The sequence below is a fragment of the Chrysochloris asiatica genome, unplaced genomic scaffold (genome assembly GCF_000296735.1).
Source record: "Chrysochloris asiatica unplaced genomic scaffold, ChrAsi1.0 scaffold00055, whole genome shotgun sequence".
Lineage (NCBI taxonomy): Eukaryota > Metazoa > Chordata > Mammalia > Afrosoricida > Chrysochloridae > Chrysochloris > Chrysochloris asiatica.
In genome coordinates this window covers 1,874,510-1,895,706 of record NW_006408573.1, presented here as the reverse complement: position 1 = coordinate 1,895,706, position 21,197 = coordinate 1,874,510, and the positions used below count along the sequence as shown (strand labels likewise).

Genomic DNA, 21,197 nt, shown 5'->3' with positions numbered 1-21,197 from the left:
CTCAAGTGTGGCAGCGGTAGTGAGGTTGGCCCAGGATCAGACATTGTTTCGTTCTGCTGTGCATGGGATCGCTATGAGTCGGTTCCGACTCGATGGCACCTGAAAACAACAACAACAACAACATTAAAATTGAAATTTTCATGCTCTGTAACCGAGTAAGTTTACTCCTAAGAAAATCACACATATATTTGTAAGAAAACATAAAAGAATATTCAGTGCAACATTGTAATAGCTATGTTGTTGTTAAGTCTATCGAGCTGGTTCCGATTCATAGTAACCCTGTATGGGGTTTTAATGGAATGGCTGGTGAGTTTGAATGGCTGACCTTGTGGTTCAAACTGACTTTGTGATCGAGTGCTTTACCACACAGTGCTGACCAGGACACCTATATATGTAATGTACATGGAATTGTATACAACAGTTAATATGGAAGAATTCGATTTTACTTGTTGTCAAGTGCCATGGAGTCGGCTCTGTCTCGTAGCGACCCTGTAGAGGGTTTCCAAGGCTGTAAATCTGAGCAGGAACACAAAGCGTCATCTTTCACTGCAGAGCAGCTGGTGGGCTCAAACCACCAACCGTGTAACTTGCTGTCCAGTGCTTATCCTATTAGAGTGACTGTGCCCCCAGACTTTACTTGTAAACATGAATAAATCTTAAAAACAAAATATAAAAGGAAAAGCGCAGCTTGCAAAATTATTAATATAGAGTATGATACCACTTTACATAGTCAGAATATCATACTAACTGTTGTTTATGGGTACACACATGCGTAATGAAAAGTATAAAAATGTGTTTGAGGGAATGAGCAGACTCCTGGTGTGGTGCTGTAGGCTCAGCACTGGACTGTAAACCACAAAGCCAGCAGTTCAAACCCACCAGCTGCTCCTCAGAAATCCTATTAAGGGTTGCTGTGAGTCCTGGTGTGGCACCATAGGATAAGCACTCAACCTTGTGGTCGGTTTGAACCGCAAGGTCAGCAGTTCAAACTCACCACCTGCTCTTTGGAAACCCTATAACAGGGCTGCAATGAGTCAGAACCAACTCCACAACACTTAACAAGAACATGAGTCAGAACTGACTCAACAGCACTTAACAACAACATGGAATGAGAAAAGAAGGGAGAAAATTGGGAGGTGGGGCTTTAACTGCATCTGTAATAAAAGAGGGCTTCAAAAAGTTCTTGGAAATATTCCATTATTTTTTCATTCCATTTTCTACGAACTTTTTGAGGCCTCCTTCATATTTTATTTCTTCGACCACAACATAAAGGTTTGATTTAGATATAGCAAAATGTTAAACATTTTAAACATCTTAAACATCTGTTTAAGATGAGGAGTTCTTCAGTATGCCAAATTATTTTCTCTATTTTTTTAATGTTTGAAATACTTTATGATAAAAATAATCAAAGAAATGCTTATTCATTGTAAGAAATTTGCAAAAGATTAGAATGAAATAAAACATATATAGAATGTCACTATAGTTAAGTTAAATTTAAGTCTGGCTGACTTAAACAAGTTGCAAAACCTATCAGAGGCCATCCTGTGTTAAGCAGCACTGTTTAAGGACGTTCAGGTTGAATTAGTGTCTAGAAGCCTAACAGTCCAACTCCTGTGTTGTATGGCTGCTTGGATGGTTGAAACCAGAGGAAGAATTCAGCAGGATCCTCTGAAGTAAAACATGAAAAACTTAAGCATGCCAATAATAAGCCTGAGTCAATAGTGTTACAATATAGATATAGATATTCTCAAATGTGAATTAGCATCCCTTAGAAAGCACTAGTGGTATTGTGCCAAAATCATGCGAGCTCCCAGTTCTTGTTCTCTGAGGATAATACAAGCTGTCATTGCATTTCTAGATCATTCATTCATATAATGTGCAGTATCCATCTAAAAATAGGTTGCATGCAGTTCTTAGTTGAATGACTTTTATTGCTTTTGTCCACCACAGTCAAAATTTATAAATAGCCATTTAGCATGCTGATGTTGACAGTTTACTAACTAGGGCAATTGGCAAATGAGCTAAAAAGAGTATACTAAGTAAAACATGCCTAGCACCAAAGGTTCACACACATGGCGAGAAAGCACTTGCTGGTGAAGATCAAAGACTATAGCTTTCATTATGGATTACACCTTAAAAGAAAACAAAAATCCTCGCAGCTGAACTAATAAGCAGCATTATGATCAAAGGAAAAGAGATTGCAGGTGTCAAGGGGTTCATCTTACTTGGTTCCACAATCAGCATCCATGGAAGCAGCAGTCAGGAAATCAAATATACTGCACTGGGCAGATCTGCTGTAGAAGACTTCATTAAAGTTTTAACAATGGCATTTTCACCTTGAGGACGAAGATGAGCCTGATCGAAGCCATGGTATTTTCAGTAACCTCAGATACATGCAAAAAGCTGGACAATGAATAAGGAAGACCAAAGAAGAATTCATGCATTGGAATTATAGTGATGGCTAAGAGTGTTGAAAGTACCATGGACTGCCAAAAGAATAGGCAAATCTGTCTTGGAAGAAGGATAGACAGAATGCTCGTCAGAAGTGAGGATGACAAGGCTTCATCTCACGCACTTTGGGCATGTTACCAGGAGGTACACCCTGGAGAAGGAAGTGCTTGTTAAAGTGGAGCAAAATAAAGAGAAAGACCCTCAGTAGATGTACTGACACAGAGGCCACAACGATGGGCTCAGACATCACAGTGATTGTGAGGGTAGCACAGGACAGGCAGTGTTTTGTTGTGTTGGACAGGAAGTCGCTATGAGTTGGAACCAACTCAACAGCATGTAAAAATAATAAGTAGCACCTTACTTGTAACAAAAGTTCATTCACCTAGAGAGGAAACGCCTAAAGGCTGCCCCTCCTAATCAACTTACTGTGTGTGAAGGATACGGATACTCTACAGACGGGCAATGTCTCTGTTTGCTCTAGTCATTCTAATCAGATAGTAATAGCATTTATCTAAAATGGCTCTGCTTAGATCACTTCATTGGAATTTGTATATTGTCCTCCCCTTCTAATTCTACTAATTGAATAGTCTTTTTCCCCAATTTTTATTATGAAAAAATTCAAACCTACAGAAAAGTTGAAAGAATAGAATCCTGTCGCCTCAACTGGGTGATTTTGATGTGTCCTTGAGATAGTCATCAGTTACAATCTAGAACAGTATGATTTCTCCTTATGTTACAGCAGTCAATAATCACCAACTTTCCAGAACGTGCTGTTATGTGCCATCGAGTTGACTGTAACCCATAGCCACTAGGACAGTGTATAAGAATCTTTACAGGAGCAGATTGTCAGCTCTTGTCACTTGTGGATTCACTGGGTGAGTTTGAACCACCCACCGACTAAAATGTTAGCAGCCAAGTACTCAGCCAGTGAGCCACCAGGACCCCTATAGAAATACATGGATGCACAATAAATATTTACCAAGTGGGAAAACACTTAACAGCTTGGGCTTCAGGTAGTTCTGGTAATTGATAAAAGAGAATCTGAATATATGAAAGATGCTCAACCTCCCTCGATTCTATTTCATTGAGTATTAAGAGGTCGGTGGTTCAAGCTCCCCAGCTGCTCCTTGGAAACCCTATACAGGGTCGCTATGGGTCAGAATCGACTCGACGGCACTTCACAGCAACAACAATGAACCGTGTGCTGGGGTGGATGTTATTCAGCAGACGATGGTCCTGCTTCCAGGAGCTCACTGTCCTTCTGAGAGAGACGATGAGTGAATAAATCCATGCTTGACAATGTCACTGAGGAGTGCACCTCGCTCACTCACGTAGAGCAGCAGTCCTCTCATCTAGAGGATCATGTGTGTTCCAGGGCCTCAGCTGAGTAGAATTGGATGAATCAGATTCCAGACGTAATCAACAAGTGATGCAAAAGTTGAGCAGAATAAGCAGCATATGGCAAGTTTGGGGGAATGACTGGAATGGAGAATAATGAAAGCTTTTCCAGCAGAAAGACGATACTTGATTTATTTTTAGGGAGAGAATTCTGCCACACTGTGAAGAATGGTTGGAGCTGGGGGTGAGAGGTTCGAGGCAATTGTGCTTCCCCAGCTGCTATCGGATCGAGTCAGACTCATGGTGACCCAATGTTTGTTAGGGTAAAGCTCCCCTCCATTGGGTTCTGAATAACCAGTCTTTCTAAGGCGACTTTGGATGAACTAATCATTTGTACTACCCAAGGACTCCCCGCTAAGAGTGTACCCACCATTTATCAGAATTTTATTATCGGCATGGCTGCAGGACAATGCACTGAACTGCAAAGTCGGTTTGAACCACAAGGTCAGCAGTTCAAACTCGCCAGCCACTCTTCAGAAACCCTATACAGGGCCACTATGAGTCGGAACCGATTTGACGGCACTTTACAACTGCATACTGAGTGCCACACTGAAGATAAATAACGGTTGCTATTGTGACTGAGCTCACCAATCACATCGGCTTACAGTTCTCCCAACCAGTTTTCTTTGATACCAATTCCTTTCTTTTTTCTGTCAAATGTCTACTATGTAATAACAATGAAATTCTGTATAAATTACCTCCACAAATTAGATGTGAATCTAAAGAAGTTTCTCTAGAGATAGAAAATGAAGAAACCATATATTTTTGTCTTTATATATCATCCAGCAGGTCACACAGTGTCTGAAATGGGTTTTGTCAGCTTTGAGCAACTCAATGAATCATTGAGATATTTAGGAAGTAAAGTTAACAGGGCTAGGTTACCAATAGAATACGTTAGATGTGGGAAAATGGAGTTGACAAAGTCTCTGGACATTGTTTTTTTAACTTCTGTTTTTGTAGTATGTTTTGTTTTAGGGGGTTTGGTGTTTGTTTTTATTGTGAATTGAGTGAAAATTTATAGAACAGATAATCAGTTTTACATTCATCACTTCATATATTTTGCTTCACTACAGTGATTACAATCGCCTCCGTGTACCAGCAGTTAACAGTATTTACCGCTTTCCTTTCACTTTAACTCTCATATTCCTCCCTGTGTCTCCTGCTACCTTCATCTTTCCTTTGTTAACTTATATATTACCTGCCCTGTCATCCATGTTAACATGTGACTGTTCTCTAGCCCATGAATAATTTTCTCCTCTGCCTCCTGTAACCATCATAGATTATTTCTTTTATTAAGAAAATCTTTTCTTAACTTGTTACAACATTGGCCTCATACAATATTTATCCTTTGGTGATTGACTAATTTCACTCAGCATAATGTTCTCCAGGTTCATTCACATTATGAGGTGTTTCGCAGATTGATCATTATTCTTCAGTATTGCGTAGTATTCCATTGTGTGTACGTACCAAAGTTTGTTTAACCATTCTCCTGTTGATGGGTATTTAGGCTGTCTACATCTTTTTCTTTTTGTTTTTTTTTCTTTCAGCATTGTGTTCTTTTATTATTATTATTATTTGTGAATTATGTGATAGTTTACATGGGAGAACATTAGTTTTATATTCATTCTATCATATATCGTCTCTCATTGCCATGGTTACTGTCTATGTATACTTTTTGATGTGTCTCTTACAGACAGCATATTGAAGGATCCTGTTTTCTTATCCATTCTGCTCTGTCTCGTGACTGGTGCATTTAATCCATTGACATTCAGTGTAATTTTCAATAGGTATGAATTGATTGCTGTCATTTTGCTGTGTGTGTGTGTGTGTGTGTGTGCTTTTGTTGTTGTTGTTTTGTGGTGCTGCTGGTTTCTTTGTTCCACATAATTATCTGTGCTGAGTTCATTTTGTTTTGGGGTTTTCTTTTCATTCCTGTTGTGCTGATGTTTACCAGGCATCCTGGTATGGTGCTGTGGGTTAATGCATCAGACTGCAAAGCTGTTTGAACTGCAAGGTCAGTGATTCAAACTCACCAGCTGCTCCTCGGAACCCCTATGCAGGGTCGCTCTGGGTCAGAACCGATTCAAGGGCACTTAACAACAACAGCACCAATGTTTACTAAATCTCCTGATTTTCCTCTTTTTTTGTTTTTTGATGTGCGGGTATATAAATTTTCTTTAAGGTGATTAGACGGCGAGTAAAGGCATCAGCTGAGGCAGGATATGAGATTGGAGAGAAAGAGAGAAGACATCATAAAGTCATTTCTGACATGCTCAGTTGAAGATGTTTATCATGTAGTTGATGTGGTTCTAGCTGAACTTTTGAGTTGAGCATAACTAGAATTGTTACAATGTTGATAAATCATTTGGGTAGTATAATTAGCCAAGATGTATAATGTTTGGAAAATTCTTCATGCAGAGCTGCTTCTCTACATATATACTATTTGAGATTCATTTTAGGATTGATTTTAAGTTGACACATGTAGCATCAAATGAATGATAACTAATAACTTCTGTCAGTAATATTAAGTCATAGAATGTCTTAAAACATATCATGATAATGGGGGTGGGGAGAGAGACCTAAAAGCAAAACCTGGACCAGAAAAAAGCTAGATAGAGGTCACAAAAAGAATTGTAAAGCTCTTTAGTTCTATGGATAATATGGTAGGGTTTTATTTATTTATTTGGCTGTAAGCCAAGTATATACTTTCATCTAGAATTATATTTTAAACTTTAAAGAGTTGCTTATAGTCTTATTTGACAGCCTAAATTACTTCTTACAAAAATGCAAGTTTTCATCTGGGGCTTGAATAGTTAATACGCACTTAAATAAATTTGATTCCCCTGCTACTTCAAAGTTCATCTTTTCAATGCATTCTGTGATACACAGTTTTAAAGCCCTAGTTCACAAAGTAGAAAAAAATCCCTCTTGCCTTTTTACAACTCTCTTTCGCTCATTCTTTTGTGCACAAATGTTTTATAAGATGTTATTGCCATGACAATGAAGAGTGTGTCAAATTCCAAGTTCCGTAAAAGACTGACGTATACATTGTGATTCCTCTGAACCAGAATTATAAAATGTACAGTGTATACAATATTTTGTCAACCACAGTACATTTTAAGGGAAAAATCATCTCACTTAAAATACCTTCTTTCCTATGAGTTCAGCAAGCAGAGGATGGTTTTTCTGTCGTGAGAGTAGACAATAGAGCCCAGTTCATTCTTTATGCACGTGAGCGGAGAGGGCTTGAGGTTATTAGTTGAAACCAAGTAACCTTTCCAGGCTTTCATCTCTTTCTTTTCAAATTTGAATATGAAAAGCATATTCAAGTCAAAGACCATCACTTTAATGACATTTGGCAGTCATTTGATTTATTAAGTTTTAGAAAAAAATTTCCTTTAAATATTTCATCATACTATGCTAATCCTAGTAATATTGCCAGCTGCAGCCGTGTACCTGTATTAGGGGAGACAGAATGGTGTGGAATTTTCTCTGTCATCCTAGTAAAATTTCCATGAATCTACTGAATAATAAAATAACCTTATTGAAATATTCAGATTTGGGTTTTTAGGTAAAGTATCTTAGAATACATAATAAAAGAAAATGTGTTTTGAAAGAAGGGGGTAAAATTACTTCATCAAATATTGAGGGGGTTTGACAGCAATGGAAATTGTGCTTTATGGAGATATTTTTCTAGTGGGATACTATGCTTTTCTCTGTGATTAATTACATGTTTTGAAATATCTAAGTTATCACTGTGGTGAATTTACACACAGATTTGGTTTAACACTGAATTCCCACACGCTGGTCATAAAAACAGGTCTTATTTTCAGGTTTTTTTCTTACATCTCTTTGGAGTTGTGTAATTGTAGTAGCCTCTCTCTGAATTTGCTAGAAAGGGGTTTTGACAATAAGAACAACTTTTAAATGTAATTTAAAATAATAGCAACTGAGAGATACATTGGTAAGGTCTAATTTTCAAATCACATTCTGTCATTTGAAATCATTACTCAGGAAAACCGTTGTGACTCTCATAATAATGTCTGTGATGTCAAAACCTGTTAAACAAGTATTGAAGTATAAAAACTAAACCAATTAAACAAAGTCTATTTTAGTGGTTAACCCTAAAAAGGGGTCCTGTTGTGACACACTGGACTGCAAGGTTGGTTTGAACCTCAAGGTCAGTGGTTCAACCTCACCAGCCGCTCGGAACCAACTCAACAGCACTTAACCTACAACACCACCAGTCCTATATAAGTGAAATGGAAAATAAATTGCAAGAAAACTCCTAAGTGTTAAATTAGTTATAAAATTGTGTTTCTCTTGCTTTTGAAATCATATTACTTATTGAATGAAATGTGTTGTGGCAGACTAGACAAGATAATGAACTGCAGTTGCTGCTCTAGTTACTAGGATTTCTTTATATAGCTACATAATAGCAAGAACGTATTCAACAGACGTTGGTCTCTGAATAACAAACTTTCTCAGGTACTGTCGATTAAATAAAAACAGTGAAAAACATGTATTTCATCACATAATTTGAAACAAAGCCAACTTTGTCATTCTGGAAGCAATTGGAGATGAAGAGCTCATCATCGTCAGTTTGATAGACTACTGGCGGGGTCATTATAGCCTCAAATGTAAATCAGGGACTACGACCATGACACTGTTCTCTTCAAACCTTGGGGCATGAGAATCTCATTCTCTCCTCTCTGCAGTGAAAAGCATATCATGTGTGATGATCCAGTAGTGTCTGTGCTTTCCAGAAAAGAAATCCATTGGCCTTCATGCTTGATTTTAAATTGATGGTAAAGGAGAATAAAATAATTGGGGCTTGATCTTCTGTTTGCTTCTGTGAAGGGAGTGGGGTATGGTTAATTTTTGTTGATTGTTGTTTTCTTTAACAGCCATCAGAAAAAATTCGGATTGAGATCATAGCTCTAAGCCTGAATGATTCTCGCGTCACCAGAGATGATACTATTCAGCGGCTGTTTGTTGAATGTCGATTCTACAGTCTTCCTGCTGAAGAGACACCTGTGTCCCTTCCGAAACCCAAGAGTGGACAGTGGCTCTACTATAACTACAGCAGCGGTATGTCGGACTCCTTTGTTAGACAGGCTGGCTTTAGCTCTTCTTATCTAAGAAGGAAGCAGACAGAGTAAGGAGAGAGTGTATTCCTTAGCGTTCACATCAACCCCTGGAAGTCTTGTCAATCGACTGATAAAACTCAAACCTGGAACCGGATTAGTCAAATGAATTTAAGGTATTACTAGACTTAAGAGAAAGCAAGAACAGTGGGCAAACAATGTTTCTGCCAGTGCCTGCTAGATCACAATATCAACAGAAAATCCCACCAGGCCTATAATTAGTGGAAAAGCTATTTCCAGGGGGAAAAGGACTCAATTTTTTATGGCACATTTTTTTTCTGCCTTTCTGATCAGTGTCTTAGCATCACATTTATGTGTTTGTAAACACATAAACCTCTGCTCATGTCTACGATGTTCAGGATTTTAACTGAGTGAAGTGTACGTTCTGACATAGCCTTTTCATCAGTTAGCACACACATCTAGTCCACACCAGCCAGGTTTTCCCTTTGAAGGACTTGATCTATGAGCCCTTTGACTATGTCAGCCTGACCAGTCAGACCAGGGTGTACCTTGCAGGTTCTTAGATCATTCAACTTTAAGGAGTTTTCAAGAAACTGTGTGATCATCTAGTTAGAGAAGAAATTTTAAATCATATTAAACTCTCATGACCCTAAATTGAAACCATTAAGGTCTCTTAAATCTTTACATAAAAATAAGCCATAAAGAGAAAGTACTGTGCTCTTTGTATTACAGTCAGCATGTATAATCACACTGTTGTATCAGCAAAATCACAGATGTTCATGGTTTTTATCCTGCAACTGACATTTGTAGAGTGTGTTGCTCAAGCAACAGTCTTGAATATCCAGGAATCTAATTGCGTTCTCCCTATACCCATGCTTCTTAGTAGTTGTGTATACGTTGACAAATGTCCTGGTTCCCACAGTGCCTATCAAGAAAGTGCTGGCTCCCTAAGATCCCTTCCAAATCACAGAGTACAATTCTGTCAGAGTAGGTGGGCTGAGGAATCCCATGGGAAATACAAGCAGTGCCGTCAGGACAAGACCTGGAGTCCTCCTTCCCTTCACTCACTTGGTAGAAACAGTTCCAAGACTATTTTCTTAAACTTGCTAGAGAGTCTCAGCTACAAAGTACCTAGAGAGTAAAGCATATCTAAATATTTTTAATACAAAAAAAAATATTTTAGTCAATTAATTTTAATGAAAAAACTAAGAAAAAAGACAGAGAAACTCTTTGGGTTTTCATATGATTTCTCATATGGGTCAATGGTAAAACATTTGTTTGAAATGGCGACAAAATTGTTTTTAAATTTTTTAAATTGATTGTACATTGAGGAACTTGTAGCAGAACAGATGTTTCCATTTGCTTAAAGAGAAAGGCCAGTCCTCTTTGGAATCAAACCTGTGACACATGTCCAAGTCCTCAATTTTGCTCATTCTAACATGGTTATAGATCTGTTTGGGGGTTTTGTTGGGTATTTGATAGATTGTTTTTGTTTGTAGGTTTTTCCTCCTTTAGTGCAAGATACTGTCCTCTCTGGCATTTTAAAAGCTGCTAATGTTTCTAATGAATTAGCCATTCCATAGCAAGAGAACCAATAATCTCATAGAATGAATTCAGTAGAAGTGGTTACTGGTCTTCAGCTTCTGCTGAAATCTAATGATATCTGACAATGTAAATTTTTCAGAGTTAATTAAAAAGAATTGGAAGGAGAGAAGAAATGTAATTTTTGCTTAGAAACAAAGTATTGCTGTTTTATATCTAAAAGGGACCCTGGTGATGCTGTGGATTAGGCATTAGATCTCTTATCTCAAGGTTGGTGGTTCAAACCCACCAGCTGCTCTCAGGGAGAAAGATGAGGATGTCTGCTTCTGTAAAGATTTATAATCTTGGAAACCCTATAGAGTTGCTGTAAGTCAGAATCACAGGCGGCAAACCAAGAAACAAATGACAGTGGGCTTTTTTGGTTTGTAACCAAAGCCACTGCCATCAAGTCACTTCTGACTCATAGGAATCCTAAAGGACATAGTAGAAATACCCATAGGTTTTCCAGACTGTTGATCTTTACAAAGGAATCCTGGTGTGGCGCTGCAGGATAAGCTCTGGACTGCTAGCCACAAGGTCAGTACCTCATCCAGCAGCCGCTCCTCAGAGCTCTGTGCAAGGTTGCCCTGAGTTGGAACCGAGTCCACGGCATTTTACAACAACAAATCTTTCAGAAGCAACCCGCCAGGTATTCTCCTGCAGAGAGGCTGGTGGGTGCAAACTGGCCACTCTTGACTAGCGATTGAAGACACTAGTCACTGCTCCACCCAGATTCCAACTCAAAGTATGACATCAAGAAAAGGGTGCCTTTTAAATTATTGGCTTCTCTTCAATTTCAAGGACTGTCCTTGAATCTTTAGTTAATAAATATCTCATAAGAATTGCAGTGATTTGCCATTCACTTGTTGCGTGATATGGTGATGGTGGTGGTTGTATGCTGCCCAGTCAGTTCCAACTCATGGCGACCACGTGTAGGGTTACCGAGGCGATACATCTGTATGGGAGTAGAAAGACAGAGGTTTCTCCTAGGAGCGACTGGTAGATTCAGACTACTAACCTTGCAGTTATCAGCCTAGTTGGGAACCCGCTACACTACCAGGGCTCCTTTGTTTCTTGATATGGGCCAGTATGATGTATAGTTATGTTAATGAAAGTAATTTTAGATCCAAACTGACTTTTTAATTCCAATGAAAAATTCAGAAGACAGTTTACTACATGCTGCCTCTTGCTTGGACATGGCACCAGCAGAGCTCGCTGAACTAGCAGTGATTTGACCCTGCATTACTCCTCGAGTCTGTACAGAAGGGATTTGTATGCTGAGACCAACATTGGGTTTGATTATGAGGGTTTTAGTCTAATGATCCCTGTAGTCCTTCACAGTCTGATTCGGTTTTAATTAATAGTTGTTAATACTGGTTTCACCTACTAACCAAATATATCTATATAAACAAAACATGTTTATTTATTAAAATAGATTTTGTATATATGTAGGTGGTGGTGGTAGTGGTTATGTGCTGTGGAGTCAGTTCTGACTCATAGTGACCCTGCATAGGGTTTCCGAGGCTGTATATCTTCACAGGAACAGAACGCTTCATCTTTTTTTTTTCCGTGTAACTGCTTCTAGTTTCAAACTGCTGACCTTGAGATTAACAGCCTGATTCATAACCACTACACTACCAGAGCTCCTTATATATTGTTGTTGTTAAGTGCCGTCGAGTAGGTTCCAACCCATAACGACCCTGTACGGGGTTTCCAAGGCTATCAATTTTTACGGGAGCAGAAAGCCTCATCTTTCTTCTGCAGAGTGACTGATAGTTCCGAACTGCTGACCTTAAGGTTCGCAGCCCGATTTGTAACCACTACACTACCAGAGCTCCTTTCCTTATATATATAGGTATATATTAGAAATATATGCCTATATAAATAAATAAGCATATATTTTGTATATATATTGTTGTTGTTGTTAAGTGCCATCAACTCATAGCAACCCTGTGTAGGGTTTCCAAGGAGTGGTTGGGGGGTTTGAGCTGCCAGACTTGAAACTAGCAGTCCAGTACTTATCCTATAGCGCCACACCAGGAAGCCTTTGTATATAGGCTTATATACAAAATATACATATATAAATAAATTGTTGAAATTGTTGTTGTAGGTCAGTTCCAAATCATAACAACCTGTATGGGGTTTCCGAGGAACAGCTGATGGATTTGAACCACAAACCTTGCAGTTAGCAGTCTAGTGCTTATCCTACAATGCCACACAACATGATATGGTAGTTGCGTGCCACCAAGTCAGTTCCAACTGATAGCGACCCTTTATAGGGCTTCCAAGGCTGTAAATCTTTACGGGAGCAGGAATCTTCATCTTTCTCCCATGAAGCAACTGGTAGATTGGAACTACTGACCTTGTGGTTCGCAGCCCAGCTCATAATCCACTGTACTACCAGGGCTCCTTGTTATGCCAGGACTCCATGTAAATAAGTACATCTATATAAATAACAAAAAGGTGTGTGTGTGTGTGTGTGTGTGTGTGTGTGTAAAATAGAGCCCTGGTGTGCAAGGTCAGTTTGAACTGCAAGGTCAGTAGTCCAAGCTCATCAGCCGCTCTTCAGAAACCCCTATACAGGATCACTAGGGTCGTAACTGACTCGATAGCACTTTAACAACAACAATATAAAAAATATATCTGTATAAATATTTTTCCCCTCTCCAGACTGCTATTAGTGAAAAAAACTGAAGTTGAAGTCACTTGTTAGACATTGGTAGCAAACACAAAACAGATCTATTTTATTGGACTTGAAAATATTGCTCAGAGAATGCTGAGAAAGCAAGAAAGTAGTTTGGGAAAAAGTAAGATTAATGATAAGTCTGAAAACATTGTCTAGGCTGAATAAAGCCTTCTAGGAAATTGACAATGGAAAGAAAAAAGATTAATGAAATTGCTCAAAGTTTCTATGAGACATCTACAGATTTGGGCCCTGGTCTCTGAGGATTAAGTAGTCTGGTTTTGAAACAATTAAAATTTAATTCAGATAACAAAGAAGATGCAGATTTCAGGTTTTGTTACTAATGGGAGGAGAAATTTGGTAAAGATAAGGATTACAAGGATGATAACACTTCAACAAAATGTTGACAAAGAAGTAATCTGACCTTCAGGGTTATGAACCTTCCTAATTTAAGCATCTGCACTTCTTCTTTCTGCCTTTGTGACACTCATAGAGAATATAAGGACTTCTCTAGCCTACAGGCGCAAGGAGTGTGTCTTTCCCGATAGGAAGCTGAAAATCTACTCAAGTCTATGACTTGGATTCTTTTTTGAGACATATGCTCTGAGTAAGCTTATTTCAAAGCCTAATGAGTCCAAAACAAATACTACTTCTGATAAGAATGATAGGCATATAAATAGCTTGACTTTGTGAGTGTTTTCATCATTTCCAGGCTCACTTTTCAAAAGATGTATTTGCAGTTCTAAAACTGTGGGGGTTTTGGTTTGGGGGGATTTTTTTTTTAGACATTTAGAATTTTAAAACACCAAACAAATGTTCTCAAACTATGACTCAACTGAAGTAGTCAAGCTATGCTTATTTCACAGTACCTGATTCCTGGTTTGGCGCTGTGGGTTAATGCGCCAGACTGCAAAGCCATTTCAACTGCAAGGTCGGTGGTTCAAGCTCACCAGCTGCTCCTCGGAAACCCTATACAGGGTCGCTATGGGTTAGAATTGAATAGATGGCACTTAACAACAATAACAACAGCAACAGCCCTGGCATGGCACTGTAGGGTAAGCACTAGACTGCAGGGTCAATTTGAACTGCAGGGTGGTGGATCAGACCCAGCAGCTGCTCATCACTCACCCTATACAGGGTCGATATGAGTTGGAACCAATTCGATGACACTTAAGAACAGCAATGAACAACATGGAATTCTGGTATGTCACTGTAGGGTAAGCACTGGACTGCAAGGTCAGTTTGAACCACAAGGTCAAAAACCTTCTACTGGGTTGAAATGAGTCAGAATGAACTTGAAGGAACTTAACAGCAACAAGGAACACATTAGGAGCGCTGGTGGCACTGTAGTATAACCCCTGGACTGGTAACCACAAGTCAGCAGTTCAAACCCGCCAGCCACTCTGCGAGAGAAAGCTGAAACTAAAGATTTACAATTTCACAACCTCTGTCTAGGGAGCCCTGGCAGACCAGTGGGTTATGAGTTGGACTGCTAATCACAAGGTCAACAGTTCAAATCTACCAGCGTTGCAGTGTGTCAGAACTGACTCCACGGCACACAACCACTACCCCCACCAGAACCCTTTTAGGGGTCTGATCCTACAGCACCACACCCAGAACCCACTAAGATGGATAAAGAGTTAGAAATAAGCAGCCTGTGTCTCCCAGAATGACTAAGACCTTCCTTTCACCCTCAGCCACAGTGAAGAAAGATGAAGACATAGCCTGTGTCCGAGTTAGTAAGATGGGGCAGAACTAGTCTAGGTTTAACTGAAAAACCCATTATTTAATGCTGGACTTTGGAATTCTTTTTAAACAATCACTGAAATCAACTCTTGTCTTCAAACTACATCTTGAATTGGTGAAAATGAACAAAAGTAAAAAATTTCCTTTTGAGAAAAACGGTTCCCATTTAGCTTGGTTTACTGTTGTTGTTGTTAGGTTCCATCAAGTCGGTACCGGCCACATTTACTAGTGTGCTATTAAGTGCCGTCTTTCACCACACTGATTCACCCTGTATGCTGAGCAAATCATCCAAGAAGCTGAGTTCTATGATGAAAAATGTGGCATCAGGATTGGAGGAAGACTCATTAACAACCTGTGATATGCAGATGATACAACCATGCTTGATGAAAGTGAAGAGGTCTTAAAACATTTACTGATGAAGATCAAAGAGCTTAGCCTTCTGTATGGATTACATCTCAATGTCAAGAAAACAAAAATCCTCACTACTGGACCAATAAACAACATTCTTATCAACAGAGAAAAGATTGAAGTTGTCAAGGACTTCATTCTTCTTGGATCAACTATCAACACTCACAGAAGCAGCAGTGAAGAAATTAAACGACATACTGCATTAGGCAAATCTGCTGCACAAGACCTTTTTATAGTGTTGAAGAGCAAAGATGTCAGTTTGAGGACTAAGGTACACCTGACCCAAGCCATGGTATTTTCAATAACCTCATATGCATGCGAAAGCTGGACAGTAAATAAGGAAGACTATGGAAGAATTGATGAATTTGAGTTATGGTGTTGGAGGAGAATATTGAAAGTGCCATGGGCTGCCTAAAGAACCAATAGATCTGTTTTGGAAGAAGTGCAACCACAGTGCTCCTTGGAAGCCAAGATGGCCAAAACTTCATCTCTCATACTTCAGACATATTATCAGGAGGAACAAGTCACTGGAGAAGGATATTGTGTTTGGTAAGGTGGAGGTTCAGAGAAAAAGACGAAGACCCCCAGTGAGATGGATTGGTCGTGTGGCAGCATCGATAGACTCAAGCGTGGCAACAGTAGTGAGGTTGGCCCTGGATTGGGCAATGTTTCATTCTCTGTACAGAAGGTCACTACGGGTCGGTACCGACTTGATGGCGCCTAACAACAGCAACAACAATTAAGTTCTGTCGAGTCAATGCCAACTCATAGTGACCCTGTGGAGAGTTTCGAAGGCTGTACATTTCTATGGGAGCAAAAAGCCTTCTGTTGATCCCGCAGAGCTGCTGGTGGTCTCAAATGCTGAACTTGTGGTTCCTGATCCAGTGCTTTTCCTACAGAGCCACCGTGCTCCCTCTGTACACTGGTATCTACTTAAAAATGAGGTACTAGCTCCTAGCCATACCTACCAGTTACCATCTAGTAGCCTGAGTTTTTAGCACTGATAAGTAAAATACTGTATTTACAAAAGACTCTGAACTTTCAACGCTGGCCTGTTAATCTCAGTAACCTATATAACTTGTCACATTTACTAATATGGTATTGTGCAAACAAGCTAGGAGTTACTGTTTGGCCTTGATTGTCCAAAGCATCTTTAATGATTTCTACTTCTTATTGCCTTTTCTTATTAAGCCACTCTCCCGCCCATACAGTGACATCTCTGTGTTTCCCACTCCATGGGCCTAAATCCTTGCTGAGCACTTCTTTGGCAGTCAGTTAATATTTGCTCACCTGAGCCAAACAATTAAATGAATTGATAGCAGCGTGATTTAGGAATGAACTGCAATTGTCCAGGGAAACACTCTCCATCTGAAATATGTTTATTCCTGGGGGAGCCTGAGGAGGCCTGGCTTTACTTTACAGTTGTCATGGTATCTTTCCTCCTTTGTGTACTTTTGAGTGGGAGCGGGGGTCGGGGTGGGGGGGTAATCTCTAAATTGAGATCTAGTCACAGGGGAGCCTTTACCTCCAAAATGGCATCAGAAGAAAATGTCTTCAGAAGCTACAGCATGGCTGAACTGAGAGAAAAGAATCAGGATGAAAACTGGAGTATTCGCACTCTCAGATGCCTACAATTGCAAGTGTCTTCTTCCTATGGGATTTTAGATCAGTTATCTAATGCAGTATTTCAATTCTGAGTGAAGTGTGGCCACATTCCATGCCAGCATGCATCGAAAGGACTAGAACCAAACTTTATACCCTAAAACACTTTTCTGTCCCTTCTTCCACATTTCTCTCCCATACCCCCACCCAGACACCAACGACACCAGTCTGTGGATTTCCTCCACTCAGTATACTAGATACCTATTCTAGTGCATGCTGTGGCTAGGAGAGAAGGACTAAATTGCCAAGACTGTCAGGAAGGACAAGAACTCTGCCATACATTATCATTACCACTCGCTCCTTGGGTGAAGGAAAATGCAGTAAATCCCTCAAATACAAAGCAATAAAGACCGCTGGCTTTTACTGCCCTGACTGCCAGAACCTTTAACAGGCAGTGACAGCAATGTGGCACACTTAGATGTTGCTTGTATCCTTTCTGACAGTGTGCACATAAACCTGCCAGTGACATGACATTAGATCACATGACTATTCAGATTGCTTTCTGGTTTTCAGAGCTGTTTTCTTTTCCCAGGCCTACAAGTGAGTTGGCATGACTTGCATCTCTAAAACCAGGTATTTATGAAAATACAGAATGGTACTAATGTGAGCGTATTCCTGAGTGCCTTTTGTGGATTTCCCCCCATTACTATCTAGTGATCTACGTGGATAAAGAAAACAACCAAGCCAAGAGAGAAGTCTTAAAAGCTATATTACAAAAACAAGAGATGCCTAATACAAGGTACATTTTAAGCATTCTAAAGCATTTGATGATTAATCTAAAGTAAATTTTTCTCTGCAGCATGGTGTGGTGGAAAAGTACAAGGTGAGGCATCAGATCACTTGGGTTCCCTGACTCACTCTGTGACTTTGAATGATGTATGATCACTCTGGGTGTCTCCTGCCTGCCATATGGTAACTGTAAGCACCCTATAGTGCTTTAAAACCAAGCCTGGTCACAATATAGAAAGTGTAAATGCCAGTATTCAAGAGTAGCTGCAAAGACTAGAACAGTGCCAGAAAGCAGTGGCTCCTCTGGCCTGTGTACAGACCAGCCCAAGTCTGACCTTGGGCAACTTACTCAACCTCTCTGTACCTCATATTAGCCATCTGTAAAATGGAGATAATAGTACCACACAGGATTGTTGTGAGGGTTATATGAGATGATACATGTAACAGTTATGTGATACATAGTAAGTGCTCCTTAAGTGTTCACTGCAATCCTTATAAATAGTAGTAGTATTGACATTGTTATTTCTGGTAGCCTATCAGATTTTCCAAGGAGCTCTGGTAGCGTAGTGGTTACAAATCCGGCTGCTAATCTCACGGTCAGCAGTTCGAAACTACCAGCTGTTCCGTGGGAGAAAGATGTGGCTTTCTGCTCTCGTAAAGATTTACAGCCTTGGAAACCCTGTACAGGGTTGCTGTGAGTCGGAACCGACTTCACCGCACATAACAGCATCAGCTTTTCTGACTTTTTATATCTTAACATCACTGTTTAATAATCTATACTTTCATATTATTTTAATGTTTTTTTGTTGTTGTTGTAAATTTGAATAGGAAGTTAGCACTTGTAGTTCAGTATGGCAGATGTGTCCGTTTGAGACAGAAGTACATTCTTACTGAGCTAGTGCTTTTGTGGGAGCTCCCGCTGTGCGGTTTGCCTGTTGCATTAGGCAAATCTTAGTGTTTTTGGTAAACCCAACTGGATTTTTCCAACACTTTTATGGCTGGCTCTCCTCCATTGGCCTGAGTGGATGGACCCTTTCTCTCTCCACTCTCCTCTTCTGGACTCTGCAGCCCAGAGGACACAGCCTCTCCTGCCTCCAAATGGAGCTTCCCTTCCCTGCCAGCTGAAACAGAGACTCAAGTTCTTTTCCTAGACGTCATGAGGTGAATGTGAAAGACATTATATTTCTCAAATGAGTTTCCAGAATAGCATTTTATTTTCTGCCTGGCATTTTCAGCTTTGGAGTTCTGAGAGTGCCTTCTCGGTAACTCCTTAAAGTATGAAAACTATTTCTTTGAATCTCGGTTTTTACCTTCTGAAGGAAGCGATGGTTTTGTCGGTTGCCGTGAAGTCTGCATGCGGAGCTCATGGAGAGTCCATGCGCCACAGAGAGCAACGCTGCCTGGCCCTTCACTGTCCCTGGGATTGGTTGTGGACCAGACCTTTGTGATCCATAGGATTTTTTTTATTTTTTTTTTAAGTTTTTTCATTATTGCTATAGTGGTGTACATACAGCAAAACATACAGTATTTCATCAGTTTCTACATGTACACATCAGTGACGTGGATAACATTCTTCAAATGGTGCAGCCATTCTTGCTGTCTCTTTTCAAATTACTCCACCACCATTGTTGTGGGTGTTACATGCCATTGAGGTGGTTCTAACTCATAGTGACCCTGAATAGGGTTTCCAAGGAGCAGCTGATGAGTTCAAACCACCAACCTGGTGGTTCAAACCGAACTTTTGGTCCAGAGCTTTATCCCACAGCACCATACCAGGACATACATTAAATGTAATCTAAACAAAAACCCCAATTCTCACCTCCTCCTGTCCCTGGAAGCCACTAATTACAAGTTAATTGCTTGTTTCATAGATGTGAGATCATAGAGTATTTGTCCTTGAACAACCGACTTATTTTCAAGGTTCTTCCATGGTGTGGCATACGTCAGGACTTGATTTCTCTTTATGGTTTAGTAGTACTAAATTGGACTCCTGATATGGTACTGTAGGATCAGCACTGGACTACGAACCACAGATCAGCAGACCAAACCCATCAGTAGTTCCTTGGAAACCCTATACAGCATTGCTATGAGTCGGAACTGACTCAACGGAACTTAACAAGAACTGTGAAGTGCTGCATTGTATGTGTAGACCACAGGTTGTTTGTCTAGTCATTTCGGTTGTTTCCACTTTTGAGCTATTGTGAACATTGATGTGTCCTTGTGTTGGTTTATGTTGCTGTTTCCAGATCTTTGGGAGATACGCCTGTGATTCTTAAGGCTTTGTGTCCACTTGGCTTGGCCAGCAATCTCAGTGGTCTAACCCTTAAGATGTAGTTATCACTGGATAATGTGATCTCATGTGATCAACCCTGATCTGCTGTAATGATGCATGTGTTGTAAATCCTCACTTCTGTGATGTTAATGAGGTCAGATGCAATCCACAGCATTAGGTGGTATATCCTGAGCTATAAAAGAAGGGGAAGTGAACAGAGAAAGAGGGACCTGTTACCACCATGGAGTGGAGTATGTGCTGTGGACCTGGGATCCCTGCACTGAGAGCTTCTGAATCCGGGCAAGATTGATGCTAAGACATGGATCTCCAAGGAATGCCGGGCCTGCAGGTACTCAAAGGAGACACGGACCTTTCCCACTCTGAATCCGGACTTGCAGCCTCCTGAACTGTGAGAGCAGACATTTCTGTTTGTCACAGCCATCCCCTTCCGCTACTTGTGTTACGGCACTCTAGATAACTGAGACCGTGCCGAAGAGTGGAATTACTCATATTGGCACTGTGGATTAGACTCTGCTTTGTTTACCTCAAGGTTGCCAATTGAAACCCATCAGGCGCTCTGCCAGACAAAGATGAGGCTGTACTGTTCCCATAAAGATTTACAGCATCGGAAATTCTATGTCTGTGGCCGTACCACCCTGAATACGCCTGATCTCTGATCTCAGAAACTAAGCAGGGTCAGACCTGAATAGTACTTGAATGGGAGACTGCCTGGGAATACCACATGCTGTAGGCTTCAAATAAATAACATCATGCTAAACGGAGACAAGATTTGAAGTTGTCAAGGATCAACCATCAGTACTCATTGAAGCAGCAGTCAAGAAATCAGATGATGTATTGCATTAGGCAAATCTACTGTATAAGACCTTTTTAAAGTGTTCAAGAGCAAAGTTGTCAGCTTGAAGAGTAAGGTGCATCTGACAAAAGCCATGGTATTTTCTTTTTTTAAAAAAACATTCTGTTGTGAATTGAGTGAAGGTTTACAGAAGAGATCATCAGCTTTATTTACATTCAGCAAATCATACACTTTGTTTCATCACAGTTACAATCCCTTCATGCAGCAGTTTATGGCTCTTCCTCCCTACACGTCCTATTTCCATTCCATCCACCTTCCTTGTTGTTGTTGTTGTCAGGTGCCATC

General features: G+C 40.0%; 1 protein-coding gene across 1 annotated transcript in view; it reads left to right on the top strand.

Annotated features, from left to right (window-relative positions):
* Nucleotides 1–21,197, top strand: part of RPGRIP1L (RPGRIP1-like) — a 198,812-nt gene that overhangs the window by 132,386 nt on the left and 45,229 nt on the right. Inside the window, exons 23-24 of the mRNA XM_006863520.1 lie at nt 8,757–8,940; nt 17,692–17,776. Coding sequence (XP_006863582.1) covers nt 8,757–8,940; nt 17,692–17,776 — 269 coding nt within the window. The remainder of the gene's footprint in view (nt 1–8,756; nt 8,941–17,691; nt 17,777–21,197) is intronic.